We start from the raw sequence: 12382 nt of genomic DNA on the forward strand, positions 1-12382 counted from the left end.
AAAATCAATAAAATACTAAAAATACTATAATGCAGTAAAATAAACCATATAAACACAACTTTTTTTGAAAGAAAAATTGTAAAAACAAATACCGTAAACCCAAAACTATGTGAAAGTCTCAACTTTAATCTAGCTTTCTAAATTTTGCATTCAAAATCAATTTAGTTATTTTCTAAGTTAATTTAATTTTAAGTTTTCTAATATAAGTTTAATTTACTCATTTTTTAGAAAGTAAATCACATATGCTATCAATTTAGTCATCCAACTTTTAATATGAATTCAATTTAGTTATTCAATTATTTATATGAATTTAATTTGATTATATCTTAATAATAATTTATTTATAATATATAATTCCTAATCAAATTTATATATTAATTTTTTTATATATTTTTCAGATTTTTAACGAATTAGCTTAGCAAATAAAAAATTGGTATAGGTGGTAATGCGTTTTTGGTCTTAATACTAATAATGGTATATAATGTGACCAAAATAAATAGTTTATAATTAAAATTAGTGTAAAAAGTTTTTAGTATAATAAATAAAATATAAAAATATTTATTTATTATATAAAAAATAAAAAATAAATAGTATAGAAATTAAATTAAATTAAAAATTATTTAATACAAATTCTGATAGAAAATATGATTAATATAAGGAAAAAAATACGATTTACCCCTTTTTATAATTACCCACAAGATAATTAGAGAAAAAAGAAGGTGGCAAGTGTACATCAATAACCACAGGCGTTATTCACGATAGAAAGCGCTGGAACTCTACAACCCCAATCATATCCCTTATCATGGGTCCACCTCCATCAGATCCGTACACTTTTCCAACACATAATATCCTAATCTTAAAATAAATATAAATAAATAAATGCACTCAAAAAAACACGGTCACCGGTCACCCCTTCCACATTTCCACTCTTCTGTAGGCCCCACTTCAATTTCTGGTCCAAATTTGCGCTTCCTAAATTCCAGGGCACTTTCTCTCTCCTGCCCGAATCTCCCCTCGCGGTCCCCATTTCTTTTTTACCACCACTAGAACTGTTTTTCACTTTTTTACCGTTCCTCCAATCACATTGTTTGTTAGTGCGTGTGTTAACTGTGACAGTAAATTGTTATGGATTTTAGTTTTATTTTTCTTTAATAAAGTATTAAGTATTATTATTTTAGATTATCTATTATATATATTTTCTAATTTAATAAATTGACTGCAAATTCTTTTCTGATAATTATGTCTGAATTATTTGTCATGTTTTGTTACATTAAAAGAAATTAAATAATATCTTTGAAATAATGAAATCAAAAGCCTAAAATTAGAAAAAAAAGTCAATGTTTGGACAGAGGAAGCAGCGAAATACAGCAGTAACTAAAAAGTTCATCTCAATCTATGAGTAAAATAAAGTAACTGGACAAAGGGTCGGTTTCCCCCTTGAATTTGTATCCAAGGTCTAAAATGGACCGAATTTAAATTATGTTAACAAACTGATTCAATATTAAATCCAGAATTAATTTAAAAATCGAGACTATTTAAAGAACATTGAAATAAAATATTTTATTTATAAAACTTTTATTCTTAAAATATTTTTGTACTTAATTTAGTTATTAGATTTCAAAAGAAACTTTTTATTTATCTATATCAAAATTATCATTTACTATTATTTCTTATTATTGTTTATCATATACTATTATTGAACTCTCGTCGTCATCTATTTCTTCTTTTTTCTATTGTTATCAACTATATTTTTTTATTTTCATCCGCTATCATCATGGCCACTCTATCACCATCATATATAATTTTTCATTTTTCAAATACTACTAAATTTATAAAATTCATATGAACTATCTATAGTAAAAATTAACAAGATTTCAATTATTTTAAAATTAATAAATTTGATCTCCATAGTCTCCAATTTGAAATTAGATTCAATTGACGTTAATACACATAAATAATGAGATAAGATATATCTAGATAATAATTATCATATTTTTTATCATTAAATATATAAAAAATCTATTTTCTTTTCAAATTCAATTTATTTAAGTGTTGTTTGTCTCACAAAGAATACTTATTAAGGAAACATTTTTCATGTGTTTTTTGTATTAGAAATGATTTAGAAAATAAGTTAAAGGAAAATATTCTTTCAGTCAATATAAGTTTTTTATGTTTTTGGAGAATAAATATTTTTCATTTTAGAAATGAAAAAAATATTTTCCTTTGCTCTCTTCAAAATACATACTATGCTCTTTCTTTCTATATCTTTACCTTACTTTTTCTAGTGATTTTGACATTACAGCTAAATTTAGAAAAATAAGTTATTTTTCAGAAAAATATTTTTCTCATAAAATGCTTTTCAGAAATAATTTATTTTTCCATGAAATAAAATAGAGCATTAGCCTATTAAAATTTAAGATAATTTGAGCCACAAATAGAAAATGTGGGCCAATTTATCATAATAGTTCAAAATTCTTCCTATTTGATCCCTCCACAAATTCAAGGGGGAATCTGACCATTTGTCCACAAGTAATTTCACCAAGAAAAAACGGAAACGGAAACAGAAACAGAGACAGAGAGAGACCAGTAATAGTACTATTTTTTTTTTCCTGTATAATTCCCTTTCATTTCCCCTGTTGCGACAGAGGATTCTCGAACATCAATAACACCACTTGTAACAAACATACCTTTCTCTCTTTTCTCCGTAAGGTAAGTTTCGAAATTCGAAACCCTAATTCCCTCCCTTTTTTCCTTAATCTGTTGCATTAGAGATGATAAATTTCTTTCTATGTCTCTCACAATCTGATTTTCTATTTGCCTCCGAATTAACGAATTCTTGGATTAGTCTTTCTAAGATATATTATATATATATATATGTATATATGATTACGTGTGTGGTTTTTATTAGTTTCCTTGTTTCGTTGAAGAGAAACAAAATAAATGTTGGAGGATTTTGGACGAATGGGAAATGACTGTAAGAAGCGTTGTGCGATTGGTTGTTTCTCATTGCTAACTGAGCGTTCAGTACTCTGTCTATTGGGTGTTGATTAATTGAGTTTAATTTGTGTGTTTTGGTGAGTTGAAGCGCTGAAATTTTTTGCTGTTGAGTTGGAAATTTTGTAGCTGCGTGAATTAATTGAGCTAGCTTTTTGTGAATTTAGCTATAATTGAATTCTTTCTGTTGTTGCCAATGCTCTGGTTTAGGATCTTTTTTGGGGGTTGATTCGTAGTTGTGATTAATTTTAGTTCTTTGAATGTGTGCGCCCTTTCTATATCCAATTTTATAATTGCTTTGGACTTAAGCAATTGTTTGGTTGAAAGTTCTTATTATTTTGTGTAGTTGCTGTCCTTCCATTGTTGGATTTTGAAGAACAAAATGCATATGAGATAATTTTGATTAAAATATGTTTAGGGTTTGAATGACATGCTTTATACACTCTAAATGCATTTGAAGTCAATCTTGTCCTCAAGGTTCACTTTCTTTGTAATACTAAGTTTCTTGTGCCAGTGCTTGGCTTATAGTTTACTTATCTATATGTTTTGCGGTCTTGTCACAAAAAATTGCTTTTTGCATTTACTTCCTTAACATGTCCCTAATGATAAGAAAACATGTAATACATTTTCTAATGTTCTCTAAGGTATTTTTTTTTCTTTGTTCAATCAGAAAAGTGTAACTGGTGCACATGCCATGGCTCCAGCTTTGGTGAAATCTAACTAAACCTTGGTGCCATTCTTAGATCTTGTAAAGTTTCCAGTTGTAAACCGTTTTGGCTGTAAAATGGAGAAAACTAAAAAGGAGGATCCCCCTCCATTTTGTTTCTGGAAGAAAAAGCTTCGATGAATAAACTTTGTAAAACAAGTAGATTTTTTTTAATATAAAGCAATATAACTATTACTGTCTGCTTATTTTTTGGATCAAGTAGGCAATTGAGATAATACCTCTCCAGATCCAAATTGGCATGGTGATAATACCTAAACTAAAGCAAGCTACCATGTAGCATAGGCTGCTTTTTCTTTTCCCTTCTTCTCCTTTCGTGTTGTTGTGTTCTTAAAGTCATCAGAAGTAAAGATTTATTTTTCTACATGGAGGCAGCTACTGCTGTTGTAGTTTTTTGCCTGTACGTTTGTGGAAAAGGCACAAAAACTTGGTCCATGACATCATAAACAAGTACTAGTTATGATATTTGCAACATCTCAATGTGGAGATGTTGCTAATTTGGACAAGCTATTGGTGCTGTTTGCAAGAATTTTTCTCTCTCATCCTCCCATTATCTCTTCCATTTTCTTCTCTCTGCTGTTACATCTTATCTTCCGCATTACTGCCCCCCCGTCTCTGTTCATGTTTGTGTGTCTTCTCATCTCTATAAATTCCAAATGGTATGGGAAAAAATATCAGAATGGCACTTGAGTGTGTGTGTGTGTGTGTGTGTGTGTGTGTGTGTGTGTGTGTGTGTGTGTGTGTGTGTGTGTGTGTGCATGTTTGTGTATGTAATTAGCATTTTTTTTTAAAGGTAGTTTTGTTTGCTTAATGCTTATTTATGATTTTATCACTATATGGTGTAAGTATCAAGATTTGATTCCCTCACAGAACAAGGGGACTGAATCCATTGAATAGTTTGATTTGTTCTTTATGGATAGTGCAGACTGCAGGATACCATGTGGCAGGAGGTTCACAGGTTCTGCGGATTTCTTTTGGGTAGCATAGGTTTTCATTTATGATGCATGTTGAGAAGGTTACTGTTACTAAAAATTCTAAATAGAAACTACATAATCTATGTCTTATAATGATTTCTTTTAACATGCCAATGAAATTGTACATCTATTTGGTTTTGATTTGAGCTCTTTCCTTTTTTCTTTTGAATATAAATAGATAATGCAAGGTCATGTGGGCAGGTCACATTATGTGCCTGTAAGCTTGATGAATTATAGATTAGATGTGGAAAATTTGAGTGTTAAAGCATAATCAGTAGCTAAACTATAGACGTCTACTCTTATAATGATTTTTTTCAATGTACTGATTTGATTGTAGACTTATTTTGGTTTTGGTTTCTGCTATTTCCTTTCTTTTGTCTAAATAAATAGATGTGAGGTTATGAGGGCAGATCCGTTGTGCAATTGTAAGCTTGATGAATTAAAGAATGTATGTGGACAAGTTAGTGTTAACGCATAGCTAGTGGCTCTTGTCATTCCATCTTGAGAAATATGATGGTCATATAGACATAACACCTTCTCAATTCTATACACAAGTTTAGCTTTTCCAGTTCTGTTCATCGAACGATGTTGGTAGTTTTAAACCTTTGGTAGGCTTGGCTGACATTTGACTAGCTTTTATTGAATATTTTTGGTATCACATTGACCTGATTATTTTAATTGTCTTGTCAGATCTGATATTGAGGATTCTGTCTGCACGATAGCCTCATGACTTCTTCCGTGCATGATCATTCAGGTATATTAGCTGAAAATGTTCATCCATTAAGCAATTTAGTGATAACTTTATCAGTATATAATTTCTTTTTACTCGGTTATAGACTGATTTAAGATATTCTGTTCTACATTGCTTTTATCAGGGATACATGGGATTCTTTTTTTTCCCACACAAGTACTTGGATAAGCTTTATATATTTCTCTTAGTATAGCAGAATCCTGGCAATCGTGGGGCTAATACATGTTTTAAGGACTTTCAGGTTTCTTAACTAAGCAAAGGATTATTGCACCTACCAAATTTTGTGGGAAATCTGTATTCTCTTGTGGAGGGAATGTTCTACTAATGGTCAAAAAATCGGGCCGTAAGATATTTGTATTTTCTGGGATTTCTCTAGTGTTTCAGTTTGTCTTGGAAGAGTATCAATATAAGCTGACACTCTTCCTTACTAGATATAGTCTTTGATGCTCATAATGAACACTGAGCTTGGCTTTCTCAATAAGGTCGACAATACCCACATTTTTGTTCTACTCCACTACTAGCACTTCTTGTGGGTAAAACAGGAGCCTTAAGAGGATCTTGTGCTTAACAAATATTTGACGGTCTAGGCAGTTTAATCAAATTGACTGTTATGGTGTCTAGAGTTTCTCTTAATGCTTAACAATATGATATTAATTAAGATGATTCTCCAGATAATAGTGATGCTAATGAGCAGCAGCAGAAACTCTCGGAAACCCAAAATCAGTCATCACCACCTGCAACTGCGATGGTGCACCCTGGGATCTCAACCCCAAATGCTCATTATACAACAAGTCGGCAACTTGGTTCTGGGCACGCTATGGTACTATCTTGAAAGTAAATTCTTTTGAATTTTATTTTTCTGTCAATGGCTGTGTGTTTGAAAGCAATATTTAGATAGTCTGTTGTTTCATTGCGTCTTTTGCTTATGCTGTTTTGCTTGTTGGTTTTATGTGTCCCCAAACAAAGTGGAAGTAAATTCAAGCTGTGAAGATAATTGATTCTCCATATCGTCAAATGGAATATGCTATTTGAAGACTGTTTTTTGTGGTAGCTATACTTCCTCTTGTTAGATTAATTTACTATTAGAGGTGGAAAAACAGTGTCTTGAAAGCTTGAATTGCAATTTCAGTTATATTTTATCTAGTATTTCTTAGTCCATTATTGTTTTAAAAAATTTTGGTCAGGATTTTGTTATCTTTATTTAACATGAGGTCCATCATATTTTTTTTGACTTGAGGTAATGTGGCCTATGTGCATGTATCTCATGTAGCCCAGTTTTCCAAAATCTTCGTACAGTTTGTCAGTAATTTGAAGTGCTGATTTGTCCTGCCAAATGCCAATGGACAAGTATTCTCATCTGACATGATCACTTTAAGATAAATTTAACTATGACTATTGCTGTGAGGAGGTCTCAGCACATATGTGAAAAAGTCCGCTCTCAATAAACTTAATTGATTGTGAAAATTGGCAAGTAATTAGAGTTTTCAGATATTTAAAAAAAAAAAAAAAAAAATTTTAGAATGCCTTTTAGTGATGGATGCTTGAATGCAATGTGGAACTGAAGAATAGAGAAGTGTATAAATAGGTAATATGGTGGAGTGATAGATAAGTTCAGTCTGTTCTTAGAGGTAGGGAATCAAATTTTGGATTAGGTCATTCGTTATGTCGATGCTCTTTCAAGTTTGAGAGATGCAGATTCACTTCTGTTTAAATGTTATAAGAATTGAGTTGGATCATAGAGGGCTTGACGAGGTAGATAGTGGCGGTTATGGTGGCTGCAGAAAATATAAGTGATGGTTCAAGCTCAATGTTCAATAAGGTGATGCTGCTGAATAATTTGGATACCCACGTCTTATTGCAAATGGTCTATATGATGGTTGTAGCAACTGTTAATTGCCATATCATATGTTTATAATTCAGCAAAAGTAATTAACTAAGAGCTATTATTCTGCTGCTGCTGGCGGTGGTGTATTTCTAAAACTAGTGATATGGTGTGGCGGTTGCAAGGAACATAAGTACAGCAACACCTTTATCAAAATGATGACTCTTAGAATTGAAGCTTGTCGTAAAACTTGAAGCTAAGGCTTATAGTGCATCAAAAGGTTATCTCAATTCTAAAACTAGAATGCTGATATGAAAGGATATGTGATAATAAAATAGAACAAATATTCTTCTCTTTCTCCCCTTTTCAAGATCTCTTTGGTGAAATCAAAGGGCATACGGGGGGCAATTTGGATTTTGACCTAAGCGAGCTTAAATTAAGACTTAAACCTTGATACTTTAGTCATTTGTTATCATTTAGCACCGATTAATAGTTTTCTGAGTAAATAAAATTGGTCACATCAATTGTTTACATTTTATTGAAAATAAAATGTTTTTGGAGTCTAGGTGCAACTCGTACCATCCTTTTCATAGGGAACAAAAGCAGAAGAAACTAGATATTCAAGCAGGGAGAGTTTTTCAGGATCATCTCTTTTTCTCTGGGATCAAGTTCAATCACATATAGCAGATTTCAGCCTAGAACAGTCTTTATAAAGATTTGTTTCTTGAGAAGGCATCAAGCAATAATTGTACATTACAGGTTCGTGATTTTAGGTGCTAGAATTTAGGATTCCGGATAATAAGGAAGGAGCTTTAGCTGTTGCTTAAGAAAGTTCCAAATCTTGTTTTATTCAAATATTTTAAAGTTAAGGGAGAGAAAGATTAAAATGAGGAAAGATTTCCTTCTAAGATAAGCTAAAGAGAGAACATAAGTTGCCTGTTATAGAAAGAAGGGAATCTCCAACCTTGCTGCATATAGTTATCTGGAACCCCTCTTAAAGAACTAAGTGAATGCCAGAGACAACATGTTTTCCATTTTATTTCAAAACAATAGCACTGCAAACTTGTTCCTTGAACAAAATAGCCATGCAAGTTTAAAAAAATGCCAATAACTTGAGATTTACTTAGAAATTTGATAACTTAAAGCAGTACAAACAGCTTGCATGGAGAAATTGAAAGTTAAGAGATACAATTTGTATGATTAAACTGGTAGCAACTGTCTGTTACCACTGAGATTAATTCAGTAGAATTTATTGAAATGGATCGAATGAACTTATAATGATCAATTGACTTAATAGGGATGGCAGTGGATAGGGTATGAAAACTCTAGGATTGTGCTCCAAACTAGCACTTCAAAGCACCTAATACTTGTACAAACCCAATGAGCTTGCCCATCTGTTCTCCTGAATCCCTTCAAATGAAAACAACTAAGAGTTTTTAAAGTAGGCAGAACCATTTCTTATCCAGCAACAGAAAAAAGGTTTATTTAAGACACTTTATGAAATCGAAGGATGCAAGTTCATGCACCTACTAGTCTCACTACTATAAAAGCATAGGGAGTACATGTCTAATATTAATGTTATCATTGCCTACTAGACAAAAGTCTTAAAGTCAGAGGGAGAATCAACTTCAGTACACAACTTGCAGTTCCAGTTTATGTCTTTCTACTTATTTTTATGTTAAATATAATTTTATGGTCTGAACAGTGTGATCCTTTGGTTTCTGATCTGCTGTTATTGACAATTGCTTTTGAGGGTTCTTTTATTCTATCCCTTTGCATTTTCTCTATTCTTCATGTTAGAGTTACTAACATTTCTTTGTACTATGAAATTCTCCTGTAAATAAGGCTAAAGATTCAGAATCAGATATTTTCTCAGACTGAATAAGATTTGGCACTTTGCTGTACTAACTTCCATTCATGGCTTTTGGAATTTTAGGCAGCAGGAGGAGCAGCAGCTTACCCATACCCGGATCCCTATTATAGAAGCATATTTGCTCCCTATGATGCTCAGCCATATCCGCCACAGCCCTATGGTGGACAACCAATGGTGATTCCATTTGCTGTCATATGCTTTAACATCTTGAACCCTAGTCTCTTTTTATCCTTGAAAAACTCTTTCTAACACGTAACTTATGATTGTAAAATAACTACTTGCTTCAGGTCCATCTTCAGTTAATGGGAATTCAGCAAGCTGGAGTCCCTTTGCCATCGGATACAGTTGAGGAACCTGTTTTTGTCAATGCAAAACAATATCATGGTATTTTGAGACGTCGACAATCCCGTGCAAAAGCTGAATCAGAAAATAAAGTCATCAAGTCGCGTAAGGTATATTGGCGACCATTCAGAAGCAAATATCTTCCTACTTATGTTTGACTCACCTGATTGATTAGAATATAAGAAAGAAAAATCTATATCTGTTATCAATTATCAGTTTTGGCAATTGCTCTGCTGATGCATTCTGATTCTGTTAGACTATATGTATCTTCTTTCTTGCTTCAAAGTTGCAAGGTCAATCATATCTAGGACACTGGTTTAGTTTCCAAAAAGTATAATGTTGGTGGTGTAGGACGAGAAGGAGAAAATACTTGATCTTAGTAGGATAGAAGGATTCAGAAAACTATAGAACAACTAGCCTCATATTTATAAGCTCTAGGATTCACTCCTAGGGATAGACTTGCACTGAGAACTCCAGGAAGCCTTAATGCTGGCAAAGGAATAAGAGATAAACAAAGCATAGTAAGAATTAGAAGTATGAGTATTTATACAACTAAAAAAAGATCACAACTGTGAATTATGTCATAGGCTTGATTTAAGACCCGAAAGACTAATTTAACCCATCATCAGTGACCAAAATCCTCGCTACAGCACTGTGGATAGTACTCCTCAGTTATAGTTTAATTTACTTCTCATATGAATTCTCCTGCATTGTCTGCCAACTCAAAGCTTGAGGTTGATAAATATCCCCTTTTCCAGATATGTTATAAACTTTGAATTGGTCTTTGTCATTTAGACTCATATCAATGATAAACCAAATCACATATCTTGTTATGCCATGTGATAATGTATGCATGTTCCTTGAATGGCTATTATCATACGAATCACAGTCGATAATGATTCCATGTGAAAGATCTTACCTCTGTTTCAACTTTACATGAGATCTGGTCACCATGTATAACAGTCTTTTGTTTCTAAATTCTTTTGATTTTGGATCTTTATGACTAAGCTTTGACTAATGTTGCAGCCATACCTGCATGAATCTCGACATCAGCATGCATTAAGAAGAGCTAGAGGATTGGGGGGGAGGTTTCTCAATGCCAAGAAAAATCAGCATCAAGAGCAGAATGAAATGGCATCAGGTGACAAATCACAATCCAATATCAATCTTAATTCTGATAAAAGTGATATTGTTTCCTCAGATGGGAAGTCTTGATACACTGGAAGCTGGTTGTACATGCACTGCATCCACAAATGAGATAGTTAAGGTGGCATCCAGGGTAGTCATCCCCCAAAGTCTGTATTGCTCGACTCTGGCTCTTTACTTGTGAGTCATTAGTATGTATAGCTTTTTCTAGCAGTGGGTTTGTAGTGAGGTTGCAAAGATGAAGCAGGCAGTGTAATTAAGGGGCATGGATAGTTGTCTTCGCAGCAGTGGATTTATTTGTAGTGTCACCTTTTCTTCATGGGGGGAGTGATGGTTACATCTGGTGTGCAGTCATTTTCTTTCTTTGAAGAACGTGGTTGAGCTAGAGCCTTTTCTAACAACAAATTTGTAGCGATGTTAATTGGTCAGGTTAAGTTTGTGTCATTAGCTTAGTGAAGATTAGGTTGGCTGTTTCTATTTAGTATTAGCTTGTTCATTACTTGTTGCTGTCAGCTTTCCTAATAAGTTGGATGGTTTGATTCGAACTTTAAGTATTGTGAAATAGTTTGGCACGACAGCCATGTTTGAGTTGCATTGAATAGCATAAAGTTTGAAGTGATGCACTCAATACAGTGCATCATCCTTCCATAATTTTCTCTCTTCTCGAGTCTTATTATTGTTGTTAAGGTTTGAGCTTTGTATTACCAGTGAAAGTGAACCAAGCTTTCCGAAACTTGCGAACCTGCACCAGCAGCTTTGCTATTTATGTATCTTGTCTACCATGCATTTGCGATTCTAATCCGAGTCCGATTGTGCATATGTACCAGCTAGTTATACTCAAATCATCTATAATATTGTATGGCTGTAGCAGCAATCGAACATGGTGGCGCGCTTAGCCCTTGGAGACGAGGCATAATTATGTATTCCTTGATAAGGATCAAGATCAATCATACACAGTAATTGACTTAGTAATTCTCATCAGCACCCTAGCTAGGAATAGGATTTGTTTTTAGAACCCACATGATAAGTAGCAAAGAGAACATGCAGTTTACCTTTTGTCTGATATCTTTAATACATGGTCAGAGTGATGAAAGAACCAAAGGTTTTACAGAAAGCAAAAGTTGGTCAATTAAAGCCTGGATCAGGTTGGAACTATTCCAAATGGTGCACCTTATCTAGCTGAGAAATCAGCATAGGTTGAGGATCATACTGACATGGGCATTTTTTCTTTTTTCTTCTTGAGATATCCATGGCCGACATGCGCAATAAACCTTGTAATGAGAATTCTACCTCTGTGGCACCGTAAAAGTCTCTGAAATCTGCTCTAATTTCCTTGCCTTTTCTGCGAAACAACAATCGTTCTTTTTTATCCTCTTGGTTGGGCAACAGATGTCTGTTCGACCCAGTCTTGCTTCTTCCCAGAAAACTGATCCGTTGAAACAGCATCAAGTGGGAGGGTTTGATTGCTGGCTCTGCATTATTTTCAACGTAATGATGAGTTTTCTGCTAATGGTGATGATGAAGTTGCCCCAGTGAGTATTGGATGTTTGTCTTCTGGATTAGCCGTGATGATCATCAGAAGAGAGAGACAACAGTGATTTACAGAACTAATAAAAGAACCACTAATTAAGATGTAAAGCCTGATTAGGTAACTTGACAGGATAAACTTTAACTAATACATATCTGCAAACTTAAATCCCAATCCGTAAAGATATGGTTAATGTCCAATTCTTTCAGGCCATGTTTAACAGCCTGG

General features: G+C 33.3%; 1 protein-coding gene across 3 annotated transcripts; it reads left to right on the top strand.

Moving 5' to 3' along the window:
* The first annotated feature begins 2555 nt into the window (after positions 1-2555).
* LOC8265526 (nuclear transcription factor Y subunit A-7) lies at positions 2556-11277 on the top strand. Of its 3 annotated transcripts, none has more exons than XM_048372831.1 (7): positions 2564-2709; positions 5083-5140; positions 5383-5446; positions 6115-6263; positions 9202-9312; positions 9426-9590; positions 10507-11277. In XM_048372831.1, the coding sequence occupies exons 3-7, from the start codon at positions 5419-5421 to the stop codon at positions 10693-10695; spliced, it is 642 nt and encodes a 213-aa protein (XP_048228788.1). In that variant the 5' UTR covers positions 2564-2709; positions 5083-5140; positions 5383-5418; the 3' UTR covers positions 10696-11277. The 3 variants fall into 3 exon arrangements, with proteins under 3 accessions (XP_048228787.1, XP_048228788.1, XP_048228789.1); XM_048372832.1 differs by lacking the exon at positions 5083-5140 and adding an exon at positions 5568-5786 and having other exon boundaries at positions 2570-2709; XM_048372830.1 differs by lacking the exon at positions 5083-5140 and having other exon boundaries at positions 2556-2709.
* Positions 11278-12382: the final 1105 nt, after the last annotated feature.

This window comes from Ricinus communis, chromosome 4, assembly GCF_019578655.1.
Source record: "Ricinus communis isolate WT05 ecotype wild-type chromosome 4, ASM1957865v1, whole genome shotgun sequence".
NCBI lineage: Eukaryota > Viridiplantae > Streptophyta > Magnoliopsida > Malpighiales > Euphorbiaceae > Ricinus > Ricinus communis.

Excerpts from the sequence above, each read along its gene's own strand:
- LOC8265526 (XM_048372830.1), top strand. The coding sequence starts at position 5,419 with ATGACTTCTTCCGTGCATGATCATTCAG. Across the intron at positions 5,447-6,114 it reads TTCCGTGCATGATCATTCAG|ATAATAGTGATGCTAATGAG; the intron begins GTATATTAGCTG and ends ATGATTCTCCAG. Across the intron at positions 6,264-9,201 it reads TTGGTTCTGGGCACGCTATG|GCAGCAGGAGGAGCAGCAGC; the intron begins GTACTATCTTGA and ends TTGGAATTTTAG.